Here is a 26,975-nt window from a genome sequence, read left to right on the forward strand (position 1 = left end):
CTCCATATTTATGGAGATTACTTCAAAATTACCAGTGGAATAAAACGGATTCAGAAAATATAGACAAATAACAGATGATATAATTAGAAACGAAACTGAAACGATAATAAATAGCTTTAATAAAAAAGAATGCACTGTCGCTTTCTTCCTCGATATCGAGAAAGCATTCGACACTGTATGGCACAATGGTCTACGGTTCCGTATGTACGAAATGGGACTACCGGGTGGAATTATTCGCTGATTATCTAACTTTTTGGAAAATAGGAAATGTTGAATAAACGTAGAGGGAACTTTCTCGGAGTTCTTCACTCTAGAAGCTGGTGTCCATCAAGGAGGGGTGGTTAGTTCTATCCTCTTCATCATGTATGTGAGTAATATGCCACTTAAAGTCCCAAATCATTGATACACGTTACAGTCCGCTGATGATGTAGCAATTTGAAAAAGTGCCCCGACACCAGAAATAGCAGTCACTATCTTACAACCTCAACCAAACAGATTAAGTGAACACTGCCAAGAACATAGAATTAAAATAAACACAACGAAGACACAATTAGTGATATTTTCAAAATCAACGAAACATCAAAAAGTACAACCCCATATTTACATGAACGGAGAGTTTCTCCAGACTGCTACATCTGCAGAATTTTTAGGGCTAACATATGATTCTAAACTTACCTGGATAAAACATGTAAGTAACATAAAAACTAAAATTTGGCGAAGAATAAACTATGTTAGGAGTCTAACTGATAAAAATTATGGACCAACACCTGAAAACATTAAAATATACCAGGCATATATTAGACCAGTAATAGACTAGGAGCTTCTGCATGGGTTAACGTAATTGAAAAACAGTTGCAAACTCCAAACATTACAGAATACATTACTTACAACAGCATATAGAGTACCTAAAACTGCTTCCTCAAAGTTCATGCACAAATACTCAAATACATAAACAATACCAGATAGACTTCTACATTGTACAATAAAATATTTTGATAAAAATTGGCGAAACAATGAGCTGTTATGCGAACTAGACAGATATTGCATATATGATGAAGAGAGACCTAAACACCTCTTCCCGTTAAACTTGTACATTAGATCTTTAAGCTAAAATCAAGTTAAAAATAAATAAAATTAAATATATATATAAACTAGTGCTAAAATAAAACAGGTAACCCACGTTCTAGCCTTATTTTAAAAAAAAATAAAAATGAAAGAACAATATACATGGGCATTGCCCTGAAAAGGGCCTGAGTCAGAGTTATGCTCATCACTCTGGTCGTCTGTATTTACTTTAAATATATTAGTAAGTCCACTCAAACAATGTAAAGGAAGGAGGAAGAGGTCAAGTGGACCTGACCCTCCTGGGTATACAAATTTGTATACCCAAACACCTAGAGAAAGAGAATACACTGAAAGGGGCATGTGAAGGACTGGGATAGTGATTGATCATTGAGAAACGTTATTACACTATATTCTGGTGGTAAGTTTGTGTTTTATTTAAGTTTAGTGATTGCCTTTTGTTGCAAATATTTGTAATTGTTAACTAGCGTTATTAAAGTTTTAACAGTACAGCAAAATATATTTCGTTTTAAGTTATAAGTGACAATAAACTCTTATTATTTTGTTACAAAAAATGATTGAAAGAGAAGAAAATGTATATGAACACAAACTAGCCGAACATTTTGATGGTAAGTCCAGAAACCAGTAGTGTAACATAACTTGTACCCTCTAATCACGTAACACCTGTAGGTTTATAGAATATATTAGCAGGAAAGATTGGCTCAGTTATGATTAATTCATAAAAAAAATATTAAATGGTGTTCATCGAACAAAATGCAAAAGTATTTTTAAAGAAAATCTCTGAATACTTGATTCAATTTTTCAATGTATTTTTATCTCTTTAATTTTGTTCTTAAATAAAAAACAATTAAACTAAACGTGAAATAAATCGACCCACACTGCCTAAAAAAAAATCAGTCACAGTATAGCTGTATATTTTATCTTTTAGTAACTACATATATTGTTAATACACTTAAAAAAAAAGGAGGGTAGACTTTCTTGATAATTGTTGTTTTTACATCACATTCAAAACTCTTAACTGAACAATTAACCAAGGAATCCACCCCATTTTGGTAAGGGAGACTTTGCTGTATAATTTGTTTTTTCATTGACAATAAAAAAAAATTATGTCAGAGACTGTTTGTCAATCAACAGAAACCAATCATTTCTAAATATTTATAGCCCAATGGGACTATAATGGTGTTGAATGAGTACTTGTTCTTTTTTAAAGAACTTGTAGGAGGACTAATTGGTTAGGGCATTTGAATTTCAATTACAGATCATTTTCAGCCATGAGAGCATTTCAACGTAATGATCAATCCCATTATTTGTTGGTTTGAGAGTTTTAATGTAGTGCAGCTGCATGTTAACATAATACAATATTAAATTGTATAATGGGAGTTCTTATGGGAATGTTCTAAGAATGTAGGATAAACAGCCAAGACAAGCAATGGCTGAAGGCCTCATTGAAGAAGGCTCAAAGGAAATACAGAGAGATATTTAGTACAGAACAGTGAAATAACCTGTCATGAGAAATAAATACCTTGGTAGAATAAAGGTTGAAAAATGATCAGAAGAATTGAACACAGTGGAGAGCTTTTACAGCTGATGTCTGAAAAGGACCAATGATGGTGATGATTATGTTATACTGACTACCTTCTGTATCGTGATTTTTCAGAAATTTTGCTAGCATATATTTAAAAAATTGTGAAACCTAAATCATTAAACCTATCCACTGATAATTTAGGTTTCCTTATCAGACATTTTTGAAGGTATTATCTTGAATTTTATTAGTCAAGAAAGCTAATTAAAATAGCATTTGTGTGTTGACTAAAATTTCATGGAATCTTGCATCTTCTCTGGGTTGTTTATTGAGATTATACATCATTCTAATTCTGTTTGAATTATCCTTATGTATTTAAATATATTGTGAAAATATTAAGATAATTTCTTGGATCTTAATTTCATCGTGGGGAAATGTTTTATAAAAGAAAAGTTACTTAACAAAGTTTAAAATATTGTTGAATAGTCATCACTAGGAAAATCTTGCCTTAATAATCTTCTGACATTTTTTTAATAAGGTTACTTCTCATTCAGAAGAGGATGTGGATTTTGTGTATCTGAATTTTTAGAAAGCATTTGATAAAGTGCCACATAAGAGGCTTGTTAAAAATGACATCTCTGTAATGTGGGAGGTAGCTTTGTTCATTGAACAGAAAATTGATGTGATGAAAGAAAGTAGAGTTGTAATAAATGGAGTTCACAGAAGCTGCACTGTAGATTTTGTCATGGTTCAGTATTAGTACATTTGTTCTTACAAATTTCTGTAATTTCTAAAGACAAAGGAATGATCAATAAATTATTTATATTTTTCTCGTGATATTAAAGCTGTGAGTGCTGGCAGCTATGACGATGATTATTATGCTGTGAAAAAGGATTTTGATCATTTGATACAAATGACTTTTAATTATGGAAGAGAAAAATCTTGGTGTTCTGGTTGATCAGTCTCATAATTCATCCAAGCAATGTACTATTGCTAATGGTAAGTCAAATATAATTTTAGTTTATATCTGCGGAAATATCTTTCGTTTATAATTTTATTGTAGAGGTCAATGGTTAGACCATATATGGAGTACTGTGTTCAGTCTTCTGTTCCTTGCTTTAAATAGGATATTGGGTTGTTGGGAAAGATTCGGAGGACGGCTTCAAAAATGACACCTCAGATGGAAAGGCTATAATTTGAAATTTTCTCTTAGGAAAAAAGAAAAGAGTTAAAGGGAATCAAAATTGAGACTTTTTAAAACCATAAAGGAAATTGACAATTTTGAAATATCTTTGTTTTGCATTTAAAGTGGAAAATCTACTGTAGAATATATTTGTTAGCTACATAGTAGCTTTAAAATCTATTCTACTGTATAATAGATTGCATTGGAATCTACTCTGCTGTAGAATATATTTGTTGAATACCAATAGCATCAGAATTTGATCTACTCTGTTGTTGAATTGAATATAATCTACTGTAGAACAGGTTTGTAGAGTACTTAGTGGCATTAAAATCAATTGTAGGATGGCATTATTGAATACTTATAGACATTGAAATCCACATAAAAATTTTCTCAACCCAAACCAGCTGTTTTTATATATAAATGTTTTAATATTTAATGTCATTGGAGTTGTTCTTCTTTAAAATAGCTTTATTGAATACTTTATAGCATTGTTGAATAATTAACATCATATTGTACTACCAAATAACTGTTGAATACTTAATGACATTAGAAAATCTACTTTACTGCAGAGTAGCTTTGTTGAATATTTAATAACCTTGGAATCTATTTCATAATAATTTTGTTTGAGTACTGAATGGCATTAGAATCTACTCTACTGTGGAATGGCTTTATTGAGTACTTAATGGTGTTGGAATCTAATGTAAAATAAATGTGTTTAATACTTAATGTCATTGAAGTCTACTACAGAATAGCTTTATTGAATCCATAATGACATTGCAATTACTTTACGAAAGAACAGCATTATTCAATATGAAATGATATTACAATATACTATAGGACAGTTAAATACTTGTTGGCACTGAAACCTGCTGAAGAAAAAATTTGTTGAATTCTGAATGGTAAATAAGATCTATCTGTGTACGGCTATTTGTGGATAACTAATGGCATAGCTTCTATAAGCTGTTTTGTAAATTGGTTGCTTTATTTTTATCTATACTGTAACTTTTGTGGATGATATAATGATTCTTAAACTTGAATAATTCTGCATTTCAAATAAGTGATGCACAATAACAGTTGAAACAATGGCATGTGAGCTTCAGACAAACATGACTCCATCCTAGAAACTAAATTAACTTTGAGTAAATGTGTACATGCATATTTTGCAGTTTACTGAAAACAGTCACTATGTTAATGATTAATAAAGTTGTTGTAAACAAGGATGTTTTGGTGATGCTGAGTCACATATTAAGTAAATGAGTCCAGAGACCTGATTGACTCTAGAAATATATGAGTGAAAGAAAAGAATATGTCAACTACAATAACAATTATATCCTGTGTTGAGCAGGCCTTTTTGCCCTATACCAGAAAATCAGACCAACTAGAATACAACAAAGCAGTGGTGGTTACCATTGCCATCATGAATTTGATGAACAACAAATGGTGTGAGGAAGATTACTTAAATGAATTATAATTATTATTGCCTCCCAGTGACTGTCCCTCTGTGCAGGTTTCTGTATGTGGTAAGGGGACCTCCCAGGGAAGGTTTTGTTCTTTCAGTTTACCTCCTCTGGAATTCAAACATCTACCCACATGTTTGCCATGTGTGGTGACCCGTGAAGGGGAGGAGAAAATCCTGGTGGTTGAGGGGTCCAACCCCAACACACCACTTTGGCCTTAAATTCCTGTAGATGGGTGGCCCCCTTGGGTCAATCAGCTGGTCCATTTGGACTAGAGTCAACCAAGTACCAGTGTTGGATATTCTCAACAGGTGTTGTGGGCATTGTATCTGATGCTGGTGTTTTGGTATAGTGCTCATAAAACCCTGGTGTTGCTGCAGTATCCTTGTTTGGCATTGTAATGCATCCCCTTGTCGGGCTCCATGGTGGGTGGGGGTCAGTGGGCATTGAAATATTCATTTTTTTGTGGATCCCCCAAACAAAAACTTAAAATAGTCTGTAGGTAAATGACCACGTCTTAAAGATTCTAAGCAGCAATCTTCAACATCTGTAACACCTGTTATACCTCATTTTCTTATACTACATTCTCTTTCAGACAAACCTTTATTCAGAAGAGACTTGCTGGCTCTCCAAAGTGAGTAAAGAAGCTTTGATCTGGTGACATATTGGTGGAAACATCCACATCTCAACACAATCAACTCCTCTTGCATTCAAAGGCAATTGGGAATATCACTATTGAGGTTATACCTCATGCTACTTGGAATTCATCACAAGGATTTATTTTTGAGAGGGATTTGAAGAATATCAGTGAGGTGTATCCCCACTCGCAAAGATGGAATTATGATGCTGCCAAATGTCCTGAACCTGACATTTACTTCACCACCTCCAACTGCCACCATCAAGATAGGTTATCTTAATTGCAGGGTATGGCCATACATTACAAACCTGCTCAGATGTTTACAGTGTCAGCAGTTTGGTCACTTGAAGACGTCATGTCATGGTTCCTTGACGTGTGCTCATTGCAGTGGCAAGGACCAAGATGCTTATGAATGTGAAACAAACTCTCGTTGCATTATTTGCAATGGCTCTCATCCATCTTACTTTTGTTCTTGCCCTAAGTGGTTGGAAGAAAAGATGTGCAGCATTTGAAAACGATTCATAACATTACTTACCCTAAGGCTCGTAAGCTGCTGTCCATCACTTTTTCTCAGACGTATGTTGCTGCACTTCGTTCCACTACTACAGTGGCAGTGCAGATGAATCTCTGTGCCTCCAAAAGAATCGTTCTCAAACCAAATGAAAAGTCTTTTGACCTCCACAGTCAAATAAGTTGATTATCAACTTCAACACACATCTCTGTCCCTTACATACATTCCAGCAAATCCCAGAATCCACTTTCTTTGGTTCTGGGTACAGGCATTTCCTCAGATACATCTTCTTCTCCCACCCCAAGATGCAAAATGATCATTTGTTCATGTCCTCAGTTGCTGGAATCCTCTTCCAACAGCAAAGACCTGTCCAATCGACCCAAAGCAGGATCCGTGGAGGTCGATAGTAAAGAAAAAAGATGTGGTCTTAAACAGAAGGGTTCTCCACCCAGTTCACCTACACATAAATAAAAATGGCCATTCTGATACAATGGAACTGTTGAGGTTTAAATTCTAATCTGGATGACATCAAAACACTAATTGCTTCCTACCATTCTGTATGTCTTTCCTTACAAGAAAAATTTCTGAAACCTGCCAATACAGTCACTTTGCAGTGGTTTTCTTTGTACAGAAATGATAGGCTGTGTGATGGACTAGTGCATGGAGGGGTGGCATTGTTGGTTGATTAGCATGTGCACACCCTGTCTTTGCCACTTGACACACCCTTGGAGGCTGTAGCCATCCATGTTTCCTTGGGTCATTCCATCACTGTTTGTTCTCTCTACCTAATGCCTGGAGAGACATATGATCAATCAGACCTTGACACTGTCATTGAACAGTTGCCATCTCCCTTTTTAATCCTGGGGGGACTTGAATGGATATCATCCCCTCTGGGGAAGTGCTGATATTGATAGGAAGGTTTGTTCTGTAGAACATATGCTCTATGATCACAATCTTTTTTTTTTCCAATACTGGTTCTTCTACTTATTTTTATGCATCTAGTCAGTACTTTACTGCTATAGATCTTTCATTTTGCTACCCTTCACTATTCCCACTTTTCTTGGAGGGTTGACAATGAATAATACACAAGGCAGTGATCATTTTCCTATAATTTTGAGAGAGAATGACTGTAGTCAGTGCCACTAGACCTGCATGCTCTAGTGAAAGCTGGATCAAGCAAACAGGGCTTTTTTCAGTGTTCTCACAGAACTTGATCTTGCCATTGTCTCTAAGCCACCAATAAATGACTGAATGGCAGTAGTAACTGACTGTATTATACAAGCAACTGCTCAGTGTATTCCTGAAACCTCAACATGTTTTCCATGATATCCTCATCTGTGGTGGAATCCTGCCTGCCATATGGCACGGAAGGCTCAGAAACTGGCCTGGGATAGTTTTTGTAGATATCCCACACTCTCGCATTGCATCACTTTCCAGCAGGCCTGTGCACGTGCACAGTGGTTAAGACGTCAAAGCCAGAAGGAATCTTAAGTTCACAACCAGCATATTTTCTACGACCAGTTCCAAAGTCATGTGGGACAAGATTCAAAAGGTCAGTGAACAATATAATTCTGCCCTCCTCTTGATCTTACTTTCTGATGACCAGGAAGTAGCTCGTACCTGGAGCATCACTGATACTCAAGGTGAAAGCTTTTCCCAGGTATCTAGCACTTTTGTGGAACTCAAACTGGCTCTTCATTGGTCTGGCAGTACATCGGTTGGACCTGATGATGTACACTATGAGATGCTGCTCCATCTATCTCCAGCTTCTCTTGCTATTCTTCTGAATCTTTTTAACCAGATCTGGCTATTGTCTTACCTTTCTCTAAGCCTGAGAAGGATCCCCAGATTCCTTCAAACTATTTTCCAATTGCTTTAACAAGCTGCCTCTGTAAGACCTTAAAGAGGATGGTTAATGCTCATCTCTTTGGATCCTTAAATCAAAAAAAACCTCCTCTTGCTCACCCAGTGTGGGTACCGATGACAGCTCTTCACTGTAGACCACCTGATTCCACTTGAAACGTCAATCAGAGAAGCTTTTCTTAAATGACATCTTGTGCCAATATTCTTTGAAATTGAGAAGGCTTATGGTACAACATGAAGGTATGGCATTTTGCGAGATCTCCATATATATGGGTTATGTGGCCATTTGTCCATTTGTACATAAAATTTTTTTAATGGACAGGAGATTCCAAGTTCGTGTGGGTTTGACACTTTCCTATTCTTTTCTACAGGACCTTGGGGTCCCTCAGGGCTGTATTTTAAGTGTCACACTTTTTAGTATAAAGATTAATGCCACCACTGAACAACTCCTTCTTACTGTTGCAAACAGGCTCTATATTGACGACTTTCACATCTCCTGATAGTTGTCGAACATGAGGTATGTTGAGCAGCAGCTACAGACTGCCCTCAATCATTTACTGAAGTGGACCACATCAAATGGCTTTAACTTTATACCACACATCAAGCAGCTATGTGTCAAATGTACAAGAGCACTGAACATCCTCCATGTCTTCTCTTCCACCACTTTGGGAGTGGATCGATTATGGATCACTGGTTTATGGCTCTGCCAGGATTTTGGCCTTCAAGATGCTGGACCCCATTCATCATCAAGGACTTTGACTCTGCACTGGGGCTTTCCACACTTCCCCAGTTCAGAGCTTATACATAGTCTCATGAAACTTCTTTGCACCTCCACCATGTGCAAATGTCTTTACTATATGCTTCAAATCTTCATTCCTTACCAAAGCATCCAACCTGGGGTTGTCATTTCCTTCCTCAGTGGGTCATACTTTTTAAAACAGATGATCTGCCATTGCTTCTTTTGGCCTTTGTATCCAGATGCAGTTAGATGAATTAGGTTTGTCCTTGGATAACATTGCTGTATCCACTGGTCAGCCCATTTCACCATGGCTCCTTACAGTCCCCAAATGTGACCTACCTTTAAGTCATCTGAGAAATGCAGAACTCTTGATTTGGAAATGCTGCCTGTTATTTGCTGAACATCTTTTGAACCATCTTTCCATTTGTATTTATACAGATGGTTTGTTGTGATTCAGTGGTTGTGTACAGAATCTCCTCTACAGCTTTTGTGTTCACTGCTGAACTGTACACCATTTCTCTTGCCCTGGATGACATAGAAGCTAAGCAGTATTCAAACTGCACTATTTATACTGACTCGCTTAGTTCTCTACTGGCCCTTGAATTACTTCACGTTAGTTCACACCCTGTTCTCACTGATATTCAAAACTGACTGGCCCACTTCTCTTTAACATCTATCTAGTTTTGCTGGATACCGGGCTATGTTGGTATTCACACGAACGAGCTTGCCGATACTGCAGCTAAATCTATCTGCTCTAGCACTATCACCCCTTTTCTTGTTCCATACATGGACTATGGTCCTGTATTCAAGGCTTGGCTCCATGCCAGCTGGCAGTTGACTTGGAGTGAGCAACGTGAAAACAAGCTTTCCCAAATAAAACCCTATATTGGACTTTGGCCATCTTGCTTCTGTAAGGATCAGAAAGAGGAAATTGTTCTAACTAGACAATGCATTGGTCACAGTTTTTTAACTCATTATTTTCTTTTATCTAGGACTGATGCGCCAATGTGTAGTTTGTGTAACACTCAGGTCACAACAAGCCACATTTTACTTTCTTGTCGTAATTATGACTCAACGACGGCGCCATTTTAAACATGTTCTGTCCCAAGGTTTATGTATAATGTTAGACAGTGCTATTGGTGATGGTGACACTGTCCATCTTGGAAATGTTTTTATTTTTTTAAAGGCCATTGATCTTTTTAATGCTACTTATGTTTTTTAATTGATACATTAGCATTTTTTTAGTGTGATTCCCTTTTAAGAATTGCAGTCCACCTAGTTTGATTTGAAATTAGAAAATGGCCAACATCGAGTACTGTTTATAGTACTCAAGAAAACCATTAACTAGCATCCTGTGATCAGTCTTTCCTGCCTCAATCAGTATCTGGATCTTCCCCATTTTACAGTGGAGTCTTTTCTCACCCTAGGTGAGTTTTCTTTTCAGGATTGTGGATAACCAAGGTAGATATATCAAAAACTTATCTACACATTCCAATTTCTCTTTGGTGCAGAAACAATCTCAGGATTCTCCCATTTATCTTTCTCCTTCCATTATTGAGGATCTGCATTGAACTTGAACAAGACTCACACATTGTTGGGTGTACCACTTCCACCTCCTCACCTGGATTTTCATATTTTCACCAACCCTTTCCTATGTGGCTGGTATATGTGCATTCATTGGCATGAGGCTTCTGGATTGTGGTTTTCAAATGAATGGTCTTAACATATCAATATCTTGAAACTTTTGCTGGTATGATAGGCTTTGGATTGGTATCTTCTTTTAGTCAGGAATCAAATTGCCACAATCAGTTCCAACAATTCTACAGTAGTAACTTGTGTCACCAATTAAAATGGCACCCATTTGTGTTTGCTTTATGGTTAAACTTTTGTTTTTGGACCCACATGTTTGGAATACATCGGATATGTCATGTTTCAGGTGCTTTCAAGCTCATGACAGATTGTCTTTTCAGAATAGACACAATTTATCCCACAGAATTGTCCTTCAGCCCTCAAGTTTTCTGGTGGCTCTGCTCACAACAGGGTACATACAGCTCATGTAGGTGCATTTACCATCTTTCTCAAGTTATTTCTTTTTCGGCCCCTGATTTCTCACCCACAAGCCTAGCTGTATATGCATTTAGCAGGATTGAACCATGATACCTTTATCTTTATCCTCCCATCTGTCTTTGTTCCAGAGTAATTTTGATCATGCATACTACTCCGTGTCAGGTTCTTCTGATTGCTCCTTACTGGTATCCTTTACTACTTCAACTCCATACTGCTGCTCAGTTGCCACTTATTCCCACTCCATCCCTTCTGCATTAGCCTTGGTCACTGGTATTTCATCATGCCCTTCCTAAAATCTGCCTTTGTGACAAGCATTTATGAGGTCCTTGGCAAGGAGTTCCAGATTGTCTTTGTGGGTCACTTCCCTTTTAAATCATTTTATTCACTCTTCTTCAATGACAGTTTATCAACTTAAATAGAACATCTTCAGGTATTGGTTGTTACATTGGGATTTCCCCCTCTCAACTTACTGTTCCAGTTATTAAGAATTTTCTCATTTGGCTGTTTGATCATGGGACTTCAGTATTATCCATCAGTGGATGTTGAGCAGTCTCATCACACACTTTCCATCTCTCCTTGTATCAGTACCATCTTATGTTCGCCATCCTTCAAATTTCTGTGAGGCTGTATTTGGGTAAGTTGTCTTTTCATGTATAAATTTTACTTTCTTTCAGGGGCATGCCCATTTTTTGTGTTATAATCATACTTTGTGGTGAATGCTGCCTCTCTAGATATATTTAATGCATCACAAATCTGTACTATACGGCCTTGCTGCTATTATAAAATACTATATTTCCATTGCATATAATGCGCATTGCTGAGATAGGATACTCCACTAGATTGTTTGTAGGTTTCTCCCCCTCATGATATATTTGCTTCATAAATATGCCCCTTCCAGACCATACCAACCTATGGACTTAGATGTGTAAAGCAGAAGGGGATAACTGCCCATCTTTGCTGTCCTTTAACTTGTGTAAATTAGGAGAATTCTGTCTTTCAAAAAAGGTTTATATGGTCACCTGTTGCACTGTCTCAGGTGTTGGCATTCCTTCATACTCTCCACTTTGTTTTGTCTCCCCTTGTTTTCCAAGGAGGTTGGGTTGCATTCCTGCATGTTGTTGCATCAAGACTTGCATGCAAGAAGCAGTGGAACCATGATAATCATGGGTAAGTTGGAGAGCAAGACTTGAAGCAATTAAAAAAAAAAAACATACGTGAAAGGAAGAACGTGCTTTTTGGAAATATATTTTCAGCATAGAACAATTATTATGTTTACTGGAATAACTAGATATTAGAAGATAAACAATTGAGCACTAAGAAAAATAACAACATATTACTTATGCTTTTGTATTTTCAGGTAGAGAATGAACTTTGTGATATTTGTCAGGATATTTTGGATGTCCTTGACAAACATCTAGTTCCTAAAACCATATCAGGAGAGTCCAGTGTTTTACTACAAAATGTGAGTTAGTATGTTTATTTGGTAACTTAATCTTCACATTCTTGTTAATTTCTATCCATTTGTTTCTATGCAAAATATCCAGATTGAGTGTTTTTTTAATTTTCAGCTTCCCATTTGTATTATCTACTAAATGTTTTTTTTTTCCAAAGCCAGCAATTTTTGACATGTTATTATGTTTATAAACTTTTGACAGAGTGAATTTAATATACGTCTCCATGTCTTTATATATTTATTTTTTCTTTGCTTTTTAATATTTTTATTTTTTAGAATTTAAAAACTACTTGAATATTACTACTTCTTTGACCAGATGAATCTCTACACGGATATCAAAGGTAGAAGAGTACAAATGAGAACTGATTGTAAATTGGGTATTTAATCACAACATTGATTATTTAAGAGGTGGTTTGTTATAGAATTATGTTGCATCATTAGCTTAATGCTTTCTGAATGAGTGAGCATTTTTCAGAACTCAAGTGCACACCTGTATATCAAATTTCAAAAATTAGGTAAAAATTGTTGTTATAACTGTTTCAACATATATGTGATTAAAAACATTTTACAATTAATATTTTGTCTTTTTAATTACATTTAATTTGTACAATATACAATATATATAAAACATTTTACGTCAGGTGTGATAAGTCTTGGCTGTAAACAGCACAAATAATTTTTATCATTTTTCTGTCCATATCAAAGCTCAAATTTTATACTTGATAAAAAAAACTGTCATCGCTTGAGAACATCAAGGTTTCATTCCTCACGTGAATTTTTGTTGTTTTTCTCTTTTTCTGTTAATATGATGTGTTGTTCATGCCCTATTATGATCACACATGTAATCTGAAAAATTGCTGATTAATTTATGCTTTGAAAACAGCTACAGGTGAAGTTTAAATATCAATAGATAGAGCAGGTTATAAACTATGTACATCAATATAAAGTGAATAAAATGATCTGAGAAGTAACTTATTGTTTTGTAGAAAAGTGAGTAGATATAGGTATTCCCTGCAGTGATGAACAAAATTTTGTGAGAAAATTAGTTAGGAACGAACCAGAGATTTCTTAATTGTTTTTGCAGTTTCTTTACACATTTTCTTCTTTGTGAAAATTATTTTAATTTTATTTCTTTCAAAACTGTGTAAATTTTATTTTATGAAAAGACATCAGGGTAGACAGTTAGGTTTAGAGTATGGTGTATAATCATGACATAATATCCCAGTGACTGAATATGACGCAAGTCCTGGTTTATCATTTTCAAACAATATGATAAGTAAAAGAACTTATTTATTCATATGATATAGTATTTTATTAAACATAAATTCATCTTGGTTAAAAACATTAACCTAGCATGACCTGACAGCATTTCAGCATATACATTAAAAGGTCACTGATAAATCTTTCAGTTTTTGCTGTGTATTTATTTACAGTTTGTAGCTGGAACTTTTGACAAGTGTATTTAGCAAAGTAAACTTTCAAAAACAGTATGTCAATAAATGTCAACTAAGTTTACAATTTTTTTAAAAATAAAAGTTGAGTATGTTATATTAAAATGATTTCAGGGTTTTCACAAGTGGTAGTCCATCTTGCTACATCTGGTCATGCTTTATCTAACAACTGTGCATTTTTACAGTATTCCTGCAGCATAGTTACCGTTATTAAAAAAAAAAAACCTCCATCATAAGGTGGTCATATCCAAAGCACACCAATCCTTTCTGCAGGGTTTTACTGATACATCTAGTATATGAGGATGTCTTTTCCCAGCTCCCGTTTTAACAACATTAATATGCTTTAATTTGCCTGGATTTTTATAACATCCATAAGTAGTGTTTGCTAACGCTGTTCCTTTGGTGACTGCTGAGTAAAAGTTTTCTTGGAGCTTCCATCACCCACATCAGTTTCTTCAGGCATAAAACTTGTAGCTTTCTGTGCCATATTTTGTTGGACATTTGTCTTGTGTGTCTCTTGTTGTTGCTCATATGCATTTTACAGTTACTCTGTTTGCCTACTTTTCTTGACAAGATGTATTGCTTATTTACTCCCAAATACTTGCTAATTTTATTAAATCAAGATAACTACCTTTCTGTTCTTCTTATTGTGTGTACAACTGTGATAGTGGCCCTCTAACAGAATTTTGTCACAACAAAATGTTTATTTCTAAATTTTAAAGATGTCTTCTTTTTCCTCAGGCTTACATGATAGCAATTTTGAGCTGTTAAAGTCATATTTTTGTAAAAATATATGGTAATTTCAGGATGATGTAATTTGGTATAGTTTGCTTTTCAAAATAATTATTGTATACTTTACATCTGTTATGGTAAGAACTCTTTCTTCTTTTTACAGGAAAGGAGTTTATCAACGTTACCATGCTGAATTTGCAGTGGGAAATGAAAAAAAGAAGCACCTGAAAATAGTTTAGTAGCTTACAAGTCTGCCAGTGACTGATTTGTCCCCAACTCATCCAATTTGAATGGGTCTAGCCCTCAACTTTTCTGTGTTTTATTATGAAATCATTATCTCTCCAGACAGAGCATGTCGACTAGCTTAAGCTGCATTTGATGATGCCATAGCAGAGCTAGACACTCTCAGTGAAGAGAGTTACAAAGATTCTACTTTAATTATGCAGCTATTGCATGATAATTTGACCCTGTGGATATTAGATATACAACATGATGGTAAGACTGTTAATGTTCATGATAATTTAACTATACAATATTTTGCTGTTGGGTGTCAATTCCTTGTGTGTATAATTAGAGAATTCTTTTTTACTTATGTACAGATTGACTAAGACAGAGATGGCAACTATTTCAAATGACTGAGCGTAATGATTGTAGACAGATCGTGATTGTGAACGATCACATTGGTGTTTCTATACCGCTTAGAAAACGAGAAATACCCATCTATGCAAGCATTGATTGGCTGACAAGCACTGATGACGTAACTACGGATTCCTCCACATACCCAGTATGGAGAAGCACCGCACTTTAACAATTGGTAGACTTCGGAGATACAAATATTTTATTATTTTAAACACAAACACGATTATCGCAAGTAGCCATTTGGACTGTGTTTTTTTATATATTATCAAAATTTATTTGTATCTCACTAGAAATTTTCTTTTCACCCCTTTTAAGCCCTGGGGGAACAATTTATCACTTTATTGTATAGGCCTGTATAATATATAATAATTTGGAAGTTGCAACAAGTCGTAATATTTGTCTGTATGAGCATATAGTCATAATGTATACACCAAAATCGTAATGGTTGGCATCTTTGCTAAGACTATTAAACAAAACAAAACTTGGTAGTGGTAATAAAACTAAAAATAAAGTTAGATTTAAGTAATAACTTTATGTAAACGTTATTGTAAGATGTTTGAAGATGTTATTGAGCTATGCCAGTTTTGTTTTACAATTTTTTAAATACTTGTAAGTTATCAAATTTTCTTTAATAAGCTCATGTAATATAATCTCAATTTTTTGTGTCATATGTTGAAGTATATTGTTATTTCTCAGGATTTTGAAATGCATTTTGCTTGCACTTCTTTGATTAATGTGTAGTTGTTACAGATCCATTTAAAAGTAGGTGTATTAAATTCTCCTTTCATTGGTCAAACCCTTCGATGTGGATTCCTGTATATGGTGAGGGGACCTCCCAGGGTAGATTCTGCTCTTCCAGTTTACTTCCTCTGTGATCTAAACATCCACCCCATGCATGGTGACTAGGAGAGGATCCTGGTTGTTGAGGTGTCCAACCCTAACATACCACTTTGGCCTTGAATTCCTGTAGATGGGCATCCTTTGGGTTACCTCCCTAGGGTCAATGAGCAGGTTCATTTGGGCTAGGGTCAACCAAGTACCAGTGTTGGATGTTCTTTACAGGTGTTGTGGACATTGTATCTGATGCTGGTGTTTAGGTATAGTCCTCATGAAACCCTGGCATTGCTGTAGTGTCCTTGTTTAGCACTGTAGTTCATCCCCTCATAGGGTTCCATGGTGGGTGGGGTCAGTGGGCACTGAAATGTATTTTCTTTATTATTTATACCCCTCTTTTTAACAAAAAAAAAAACAGATCATTAGAAAATGACCATGCATGGATGACTTTGTTGTACAATTAATATGACAGCCAGATTCTACACTTCAATTTCTGATTCTCCATTCTTTATCTGAGAAATCTTTGGGGCAGATGTCTCCATTTTTTGTTCAGAAGGGATTTTCTGGTTCCACAAAGTCAGTAAAGAAGTTATGCTCTGGAGACATTTTCACCACAGCATACAAAAATCCACATGAAATCAAAAGCCATTGGGGATATATACCCATTGAGGTTACTCCCCATGCAATTTTGAATTCTTCCAGAGGAGTTATAGTTGAGAAGGATTAAAAGAACATTCCCAAGTTGGAAATCCTTGCTGGTTTCTCCAGCCAAGGCATTGCTATGGTATGCCGAATCTTCACTCATAAAGACGGAATTATGGACCTTACCAGTGTTTCGATATTAATGTTTACATTACCTCATCCTCCTGCCACAGTCAAAGCAGGTTATCTGAACTGCAAGGTACGGCCTTACATTCCTAACCCTCTCAGATGATTCCAGTGTCAGTGGTTTGGTCACTTAAAAACATCATGTCATGGTTCTTTGATATGTGCTCATTGTGCAGCTTGGAAACACACTGTGTTAACTGTAGTGGCCCACTTCCTTCTTACTCTCTTTCTTGCCTTAAATGGGTAGAAGAGAATGAGGTGCAATGCTTAAACATTGTTAATAATATCACCTACGCAGAGGCTCCGAAATTATTGTCCCCAACTCTATCTTGGGCATAAGCTACTGCACTCCATTCCATTGCCACAGTTGGAGTGCAGACAAATCTTTCTGTGCCTGCAATAAAGTCATTTATAAACCGTCTTAAGAATCTTGTGTCCTCCAAAATTAAAAAAGTTGATGCATCTATGTCTACTTTCATCTCTGTCCCTACCACTCCTTCCAGTTACTGCCCAGTTTCACTTCCTTCAGGTTCAAATGTTTCCTTGGGTCTATCCTCTTCTGCAGCCCCAAAAAGTAAATCAACCATTCATTCATGCCCTCAGGCAGGACCCATGGAGTTTGATAGATCTTCATCTGATAAAGAAAAAAAAATGTGGTCCCAAACAGAAGATCTCCCTGCCACATTCTCCTCCACATAAATAACAATGGCCACTCTGATCCAATGGAACTGTTGAGGTTTTCAATCAAATTTAGATGGCATTAAGAATTTCATTCATTCTTACAATCTCATGTGCCTTTCCTTACAGGAAACATTTCTGAAACCTGCTGATACAGTCACCCTTTGGCAACTTTCTTTGTATAGAAATGACAGGTCATGTGATGGATGAGTGCATGGTTGGGTGGCATTGCCATTGTGTGTAAGCCATGGATACATGACTGTGTGGCAGCAGTAACTGACTGTATTGTCCAGACAGCTACTCGCTGTATTCCTAAAACCTTGACATATTTCCCACAGTATTCTCATCCTTGGTAGAATCCTGCTTGCTACATGACAAGGAAAGCTCAAAAATGGGCTTAGGATACCTTTCGTAGATATCCCACACTTTTAAACCAGATTCAATTTCAGCAGGCCCACGCATATGCTCAGCAGGTCAGACAGACATTAGAGACAGAAGAAATCTTGAATTAAACACACCTCTAGCATTTCTTCTACCACCAGTTCCAAAGTCATATTGGACAAAATGTGAAAGGTCAGTGGCCAGTATACTTCTGCTCTCTTTTCAATCTTGTTCTCTGATGGCCAGAAAGTTGCTGATACCCAGAGCATCACCAATACTCTCAGAGAAAGCTTTTCTCATGCATCTGGCACTTTTGCTTCATCACCCATCTTCTTAGCCATCAAAATGAGCAAAATGATTGCCTCTTTCCTTTCAGGCTGATCGTCTCTATGACTAATCGCCCACTATGCTGGTGGAACTTAAACTTGCTCTTCATTAGTCTGGCAGTACATCAGTCGGACCTGATGATATTATGAGATGGTGTACCATCTCTCTCCTGCCTCTCTTGCTATTCTTCTGATTGTTTTTAACCAGATCTGGCAGGAGAATGTTTTTCCCAATGCTTGTTGTATTCCCTTTTCCTAAACCTGGGAAGGATCCAAAGAATCCTTTGAATGGCAATTCCATTGCTTTGATGAGCTGTCTCTGTAAGATCTTAAGAGGATGGTTATTGCTTGTCTTGTTTGTTTCCTTGAATCAAACCTCCTTCTCTCACCCACTCTGAGTGGGTTCTGACAACAGCGCTCCACCATGGACCACTTGATTCAACAAGAAACATCAATCAGGGAAACCTTTCTGAAACAACAACATATTGTTCCTGTATTTTTACCTTGAAAAAAACTTATGATACAAAGTGGAGGTATGGTATCTTGCGACATCTCCACTCGTATGGGTTGCAAGACAAATTACCGTTTTTGTTTGTTTTTAATGAATCAGTGATTCTAGGTCTGTGTGGGTTCAACACTTTCCCATTCTTTCCCACAGGAACTTGGAGTCCCTCAAGGCTGTGTCTTTAGTGTCTCATTTGTCATTATAAAGATTAATGGCATCAGTGGACAACTACCTACTACAATTGCAAACGGTCTCTTTGTTGACAATTGAGTGGCAGCTACAGACTGTCCTCAATCATTTCTGATGTTGACCACAGCAAATGGTTTGTCTTTCTCTCTCCAAAACTGTTTGCATGCACTTTTGCCATCAATGGGGTATTCACCCTGATCCTGAACTCTGTATTGGTAGGGCAAAGTTCTTGGGGCTTATACTTGACCCTTAAATGACCTTTATTCCACATATCAAGCAGCTACATGTCAAGTTTATAAGGGCACTGAACATCCTCCATGTCCTCTCTTCCACCTCATAAAGGGGGAGTGATGTTTCATGCTAAAAATTTATTGTGCCCTTATTTGATCAAGTTTTGAATGGGTCTCTGGTCTATGGCTTTGCCAGGACTTCAGCCTTGAAAATATTGGACCCTGTTCACCATCAGGGACTTCGGCCCTGCACAGGAGCCTACTGCACTTCACCAGTGCAGAGTTTGTATACGGAATCCCATGGACTCCCTCTACACCTTCATCACTTATAACTGTCTTTAATGTATGCTTCAAAACTTCAATCTTTACCATAGCATCCCACATGGGGTTGTTTTCTCCTTCCTTGGTGGGCCATACTTTTTCAGAACAGATGATCTGCCACTGTTCCTTTTAGCCTTCGTCTCCAGGTGCAGTTGAATGAATTGGGTCTATCTTTGGATGACATAGCAGTATCCACAGATCAGCTCATCCCACCATGGCTAATTACTGTCCCCAAATGTGACCTTCTGAAGAAAGCAGATACTCCTGATTGGAAGTATTGCCTTCTATTTGCTGAACATCTTTCAAACCATCTTTCCATTCCCATTTATACAGATGGTTTGAAATCAGATAACTCTGTGGGCTCTGCCACTGTTTGCCGTGATTCGGTTGTTGCACACAGAATCCCCTCTACAGTTTCTGTGTTCACTGCTGAAGTGTATGCAATTTCTCTTGCCCTGGATCACATAGAAGCTATACAGTACACAAACTGTACTATTTATACCGATTCACTTAGCTCTCTGTTGGCCCTGGAATCACTTCATGTCAGTTCTCGCCCAATTCTTGCTGATATTCAAAAGTGACTGGCCCATTTTTCTTTAACTTCTACTTCTATCAAGTTATTCCAGATACCAGACGAAGTTGGTATTCATGGGAATGAACTTGCTGACACCACAGCTAAGTCTGTCTGCTCTGGCACTATCACTGCTGTGTCTGTTCTATACATGAACTATGGTCCTATTTTCAAGTACTGGCTGTGTGCCAGTTGCTAGTCGACTTGGAGTGAACAATGTGATAACAAGCTTTTCCAGATAAAACCCTCTATTGGACTTTGGCAATCTTGTTTCTGTAAAGATCAGAAAGAGGAAGTTGTCCTAACTAGACTATGAATTGGTTAAATTTTCTTAACTCATCATTTTCTTTAATCTGGAGCTGATGCACCAGTATGTTGCCTGTGTGATACTCAGGTCACAATAAGCCACATTTTACTGTCTTGCTGTCATTGAGAGTCATAACAATGGCACCATTTTAGACATGTTTTGTCCCAAGGTTTATCCACAACGTTGGACTGTGTCATCAGCCATGGTGACGCTGTCCACCTTACAAATGTTTTTAGTTTTTTTAAAGGCCATTGACCTTTTTAACACTATTTACATTATACATTTTTATGATTCCTTTTTTGAAGTACAACTAGTTCAATATGAAATGGCTATAACATCAAATAATTCAAAACCAGGACTGGAAAGATCAACTTCAGGTGACTAACACTGATGTTTGAACTTACCTGTTAGTCATCCTGGCAAGTTATTATAATTAAAATTATACCACAGAAAGTCTTTAAAAACTTCTGTTACTTTACTTTCTGAAAAAGGCCATAACATCACATAATTCTAAAGGACTGGAAAGGTCAACTTAGGTGACTAACGCTAATTTTTGTACTTACTTGTTAGTCATCCTGGCGAGTTATGACCATTCCACTATGCTACGGAACATCCTTTAAAACTAGTATTACTGTAATTTCTCTCTTACTGTTGTACACTAGATATAAAAAATGGATTTCATTTTACAATTTAAGTTTTAATTCAAAAATTCATCTTAGTTTTCTTTTATCTTGATTCCTTTTTACAAATTTTAATACTTTTACTTTAATTTTAACTTTTTATCGGATGTTTGGCACAGATAGCCTAATTGCTTTGCACCATAAAATACCAAACCCACCCACTCATTGGTTGAGCAATACTGTGCAATAAGATATTATATTATAAACAAAAATTTTCTTTTAATTTATCTTTTTTTCATTAGTCAGTCCAAGCCCTTAAAATTATAATCTTAATATTATTGGATTCAAGGAGACTCAACATGACACTTTTAATTCAACTAGTAAATAACTTGTTTATTTATGATTGAAAAATATTCTTAACTTTCCTTTTCTAAGCTTTAAGCTTGGTATCTTCAACTGATTTTCATAATTTTGTTCTCTAAAGTAATTAAAATAACAATGTCACATAGTAACTGAGCTCTAGTAACTAACATAACTAGATCGAATCTGAAAAGAAGGCTATAGTCAATTCATTGTTGATCAATCCAGTTAGTTTATCCTTAACAGATGTTTAGCTGAAGTAACTTTATTATTCATTGAGATGAAATTGGATTTCACTTTTAATTTTAATTTTATTACAAACTTTAAGTTGATTGCTTTAAAAGAAGAGTTTACTGTCAGAGATGCCATCCCCATTTTTTTTATGGCTTATAAAAGCAAAGTGCTTTTTTTGTTTGAGAGCGGAGAGATTTGTTTATATTTTATATTTTCGTTCATTTTTTAACACTATTATTTGTATATACTTTTCCCTTGTCATTAAGAATAAACTATGAATCATTTTTAATTAGAAAGATGATACATCATTAACCTTAATCAGTTAATACTATTTTACATGTGTGACTCATTGATCAAGTTCATTTCTGAGAAAGGCTACATTGATTTTTTAACTGATCACATTTTAAAAGTAAGATGAACACTGAACACTATTACACATGTATAAACACATACCACAAATTACCTTGAAAATGCAAATCAAACTTTGAAAGACAGTTGTCTAAGTGCTACAAGACATTATAACAGATGTTTGGGAATTTGGGTAGAGCTAATGTGCTTTTTTGTTTTACTGGAAAACTGAAACATCATCTGTAAACAGACAAATGAAGTACGTTAAAGTATTGCAGATGAACTACAATTCCCATGTCAGACTTACTGTGGACAAGTTATACACTGATGTACAAAACATCTTTTTATGGATGTAAAATTATATGTAATCACTAAATATTAGTAACTCTTAACAAATAACTGAATGTTTTACTCATAAATCAATGTATCATCGATACTGTCAATATGAAATTTTGGTAACTTTTTTTCCCCTAAATTCACTGGGTACAGTTCATTGTAGGTGAAGGAGAAAGTGAACAACAGTCAAAAGGAGGAGAAGAGGAACAAGGTGTCACAGAACAGGAAATGTCTTGAGTAGTAATTGAGTGTGTCTAAATCCATTAAAAATTACACTGTAATCTAATTATCAAATGCATACTTGGAATCACTTTCATTCTCTTAGATTTATTTACAAGTTCAACCTGATCTTATGGCTAACAACAGGAAAGCGAGCTTCAATTGCTCCTCCGAGTAAGTTCTTTCTCATGTGTTATAGTTGTCTTAAATATTTCCTAAAATTTTTAGAGCACTGTCAGAGAGTTATCTGACAAGAGAATGACTTGTGTATTTTGTATTAAATTGTAGAGCAAAATTGCCCCATTTATATTTCACTTCTACATGTATGTGGTATAAATTCTTTAATTATCATGTTAAACAGATGAGAACAACTAAAATGGTCAAAGTATTTAATTCATTTATATTACTTTTCAAATTTTATGTGAAAGTGCCTTCATGTTATTAGGCTACATTTGATTTTTGAAATATCTGTTTAGTTGGTTTGATTCATGTACGTAAATGTCTTCTTTAAAACTGTATTTTGAAATGTTAAATTCCCAACTGTCAATAGTTTTTTTGTTTTGCTAAAATTTAATTTTTTGTTTTAAATATCTGTTTTTCAGTGAGATAACCTTTGGCTATAAAGCCTGTGTAACTGTCTTAAAATTATTTTAAATATTTCTACACAGTAGTAATGCAATAAAACTGAAGTTATGAAATTTACTTTTTTTTTTTTTTGTAAGAATGATTACTGTCTTTGCCTTCAGCAAGCTTGTGGTATTAAATGGTATTTGTTATAATGAATTGGGTTTTTTCTCATGTGATTTATTAATATCTTACCTCTGCTGAAGTTTCAAATTGGGCTTAGTTCACTCTAAGTCAGGTTTCTATAGTAATGAGTGTATTACACAAGTTGTCTAGCAGACTCCAACTTTGTTTATATGATCTTAATGACTATAAACAACTGGATCAGTTTTTTTTAGTCAGTCCAGTTACAAAATCAAATTGATAATGTAACTGCTGGGTGTTATTGACATATCCAAGAAATTATGGTAAACTATTATGACCAACAATTATAAAGTATTTTACACATTGGGTTTTATGCATTTTTTTAATGCTTTGTTAGGTCAGAAAAACCAAAACAACTCTTTGATAGGGTGTACTTTTTAAAGTCATAAATTTGATTATTGTACTAACTTGCAATTCAGATTTTTTAAAATAAATATTCCTAATAATAGAAAGTAATAGTACTTGTCAGTTAAAACGTTTTGAGCAAAGTAAAAGAAAATTTGATTAACAATAAGAGGAAACTAAATTTTTTAAGAAAAATGAAATAAACAAAATGGAAGTCATATAAAAACATACTGTAGAAAGAACAATTCTTTCTTTAGTAATATAGTGTTCAACAATGTACCAGAACTCAAATGATTTCAATGAAATGTTATCCTCGTTGCTGAAAATTGTATGCAACTGTGGTAGGACAAAGTGTAATGAAAAAATTAGTCTAAAATTTGACAGTTTGTGTGTGTGTGTGTGTGATATTTGTGTAAAACTTTATATATATAGAGAGAGAGAGAGAGAGAAAAAAAAATCTATTTCTAAGTTGGGAAATTTTGGTTACATAATCAAATAAAAACATATACCTCAACATCTACTGTTGATTTTCATGTTCATTGTTTAACACTCCTACGAAAAGTGGGGCCTAATAGGCCCCAGAGCAACTTGAAAGGTTATTAATATTAGGCTAATAATTTTGTATTTAAATGAAATTGCCATTTAAATCCATTAATGAATGGATTAACGAGATTCCCACTGTCCCAATCTACTATCTAGCGAAACCACAGCCAGGGGAACAGGCTTGGAGAAATCAGGACTAGAAACGTCTTTTCGTATGAGTGTTAAATAGTTGAGAATGTTTATAAATGAGTGAAATTTTTTAAAGTAACCTTTCCCTTGCAGATACGTTTACTTTTTAATTCTAATTGCACAAAACAACCATTTGTTGTAATTTTAAATTTGTCATTTAAAAATACTTCCAAACAAAACAAGGTATTGATACAAACATATAAACCACATTATGTATATTGTGGCTTATTGATACAACATTAAATTTTACTGTAGTAGTAAGATGTTCACATTAAACACACACCAAGATGTTAAAGGAGAACTGTTTGGTTTGACATGTATACAGAATGTTTAGTGCAGCATACAAGGTCTTGTGATTTGCAAGATTTGTAATTGTTGACATTTTTCAATTTGGCATTATGTTGATTAATAGCCTTTTTATTATATAGATACAGTTTTTCTAAACCTTCTTTTACAAGTAGTCAAATTCTTCATCACACACAGGGGAAGAATGGTACACTGAATACATTTTGAACTAGTACTTTAAAGCCATTCTAAGTTGAGTGGTTCTTCTAATAATTAAGAGATGAATTAAAATTTATTCAGTGGCTGTATTTCTGATGTTGTATAACTGATATAAGTTGTTTAAATATTCTGATTACTTTAGAGCTCATCCAGATTAACTAACTGTTTTTGTGAATGCCAGGATTTAGATTATTATTAAGATTTTATATACATATATCTTTTTCTGAATAACAGGTCTATTTACCTTTGGTTTTGTTAAATCGTGCACGTGGCCTTCACTAAGGAATTGGTTGTCATGCTGTTTTACATGTATCTTAATTGAAAACAGAAGTTTTATTAATTTTTCCTCAAATCAATGGTAAAAAGATAACTATTTAATAGTGCTACACAAGTGAAAAAAAATACACACCTGATTATCTTGTTGCAATATTTGCTCCTGCACAACTATCTTGCTGGTTTGCAAGAATTCACAAAAATGATCAACCAAAAATTCATAGAATATTTATATGTAAATTATACCAGTTTTTAGTTGTAGTTGCATTTTAATGGTCTGTTATAGTTTAAGGATACAAACTAGTTCTTGATATTGAAAATTTTCAGAAATGCTGTCTTAACCTTCAAGCCTGAAAGATGTTAGCTTTAATGCTGTGAAAATCTGCAATGGCATATTATAAATAGAAAAACTTCATGGTTTTTTTTATCATGACACTAGAACAAAATCTACATGCATAAAATCCTTTTTTTTTTTCAGTTCCTTTGAGCATAGGAAGGAATGTATGCATGATCAAAAACACTAGAATTCTGCACACGTATACAGCTTGGTAATTAAAACGTACCAGTTATGCTTCAGTGTTGTTGTTGTTTTTTTAAAGTTCCACAATGCAACATTGTTTTAATAATAATACTGTTTATAAACACTTGTTAATTTTCACCTTAACAAAGTCTAAAGTTACTCACACCAAAAAGCATGAACTCCATCTTCACAAACTATTAAAAATGTTCGGTATTTTTGTTAAAAATAAATCTGTGTTACAATATTTCAAAATTGTATAATTATGTTTCTTATTAGGTTTATTGAACGATATTTTTTTCTCAAAATGGGAGTACCAAATTTTCTTTTAATATCTTGCAATAAAATTGCATTATAACACTAAAAAAAATTGCATTTTTTCTTCAGCATCTAAAATCATGATTTTAGAAACCTGATAAGTCATTGTAGTCAATTGGACTGAACATGTTGAATGCAAATTCTAGAGAAATTTTACTTTAATTCATATAAGTATTTCTTGTAATTCTATGTAATTTAGACAGAAAAAAACTTTTACCTGTAATTAATGAGATTACCATGTTAAACCCTTTATTTACTCAAGACATAATAGCAACTTCAAGGAATAGTTTTAAAAACTGGTTTCTTTTGGTTATTGTATTTAGAAACCTTGTTGGTAAAGTGTTGTAACACATTTTAGATATATAATTTTTTTTTGTACTGTAATGGTGTTTAGACTTCATCCTGCAAAGCAAGCTACTTACCTCCAGAAGAAACAAGTTTTTGAATATTATGTCTCTTTAGTTTTACATATTAATCAGGATGTGATTATTACTTTTCCTGTTTTAATTTGAAGTGTCAGTTGTCATGGTGTATTTATATTTTAATGTGATGTGGCTGAATCTGGTAGACACCAGGAACTCTGTTACTTTTATATTTGTTTGTAAAAATCTTTGCCCACTAGCTTGAGAGTCCAATATATTGTTTGTCCCAGGAAATGTCTCACTTTTGTGAACTTGCTGCAAATACATTACATTTTGTGTACCTCAATTAAGAAGTGCTTAAGGCTAGGCTTTAAAATTAATAATTGTACAAGATCTTTCACTCATCAATGTGATGTCATGTTCCAAAGGTTATTCATTTAAGATTTGGCTTTTCTGCACAATGTGTTTCTCGAATTAAGTTATTCATACCTGTTCAATTATAGTTGGAAAAAGTAAACAAACACAAATCATA

The 26,975-nt window shown here is 34.8% G+C and overlaps 1 protein-coding gene across 3 annotated transcripts; it reads left to right on the forward strand.

Annotated features, from left to right (window-relative positions):
- Positions 1 to 167: 167 nt before the first annotated feature.
- Positions 168 to 26,735, forward strand: LOC143244541 (uncharacterized). 3 transcript variants are annotated; one of them, XM_076489419.1, is made up of 4 exons: positions 168 to 688; positions 12,420 to 12,524; positions 14,862 to 15,193; positions 22,559 to 26,735. In XM_076489419.1, exons 1-3 carry the CDS (start codon positions 605 to 607, stop codon positions 14,889 to 14,891), a joined length of 219 nt encoding a protein of 72 aa, XP_076345534.1. In that variant the 5' UTR covers positions 168 to 604; the 3' UTR covers positions 14,892 to 15,193; positions 22,559 to 26,735. The 3 variants fall into 3 exon arrangements, with proteins under 3 accessions (XP_076345534.1, XP_076345535.1, XP_076345536.1); XM_076489420.1 differs by having other exon boundaries at positions 22,569 to 26,735; XM_076489421.1 differs by lacking the exons at positions 14,862 to 15,193; positions 22,559 to 26,735 and adding an exon at positions 12,792 to 13,270.
- Positions 26,736 to 26,975: the final 240 nt, after the last annotated feature.

The sequence above is a fragment of the Tachypleus tridentatus genome, chromosome 2 (genome assembly GCF_004210375.1).
Source record: "Tachypleus tridentatus isolate NWPU-2018 chromosome 2, ASM421037v1, whole genome shotgun sequence".
NCBI classification, from domain to species: domain Eukaryota; kingdom Metazoa; phylum Arthropoda; class Merostomata; order Xiphosura; family Limulidae; genus Tachypleus; species Tachypleus tridentatus.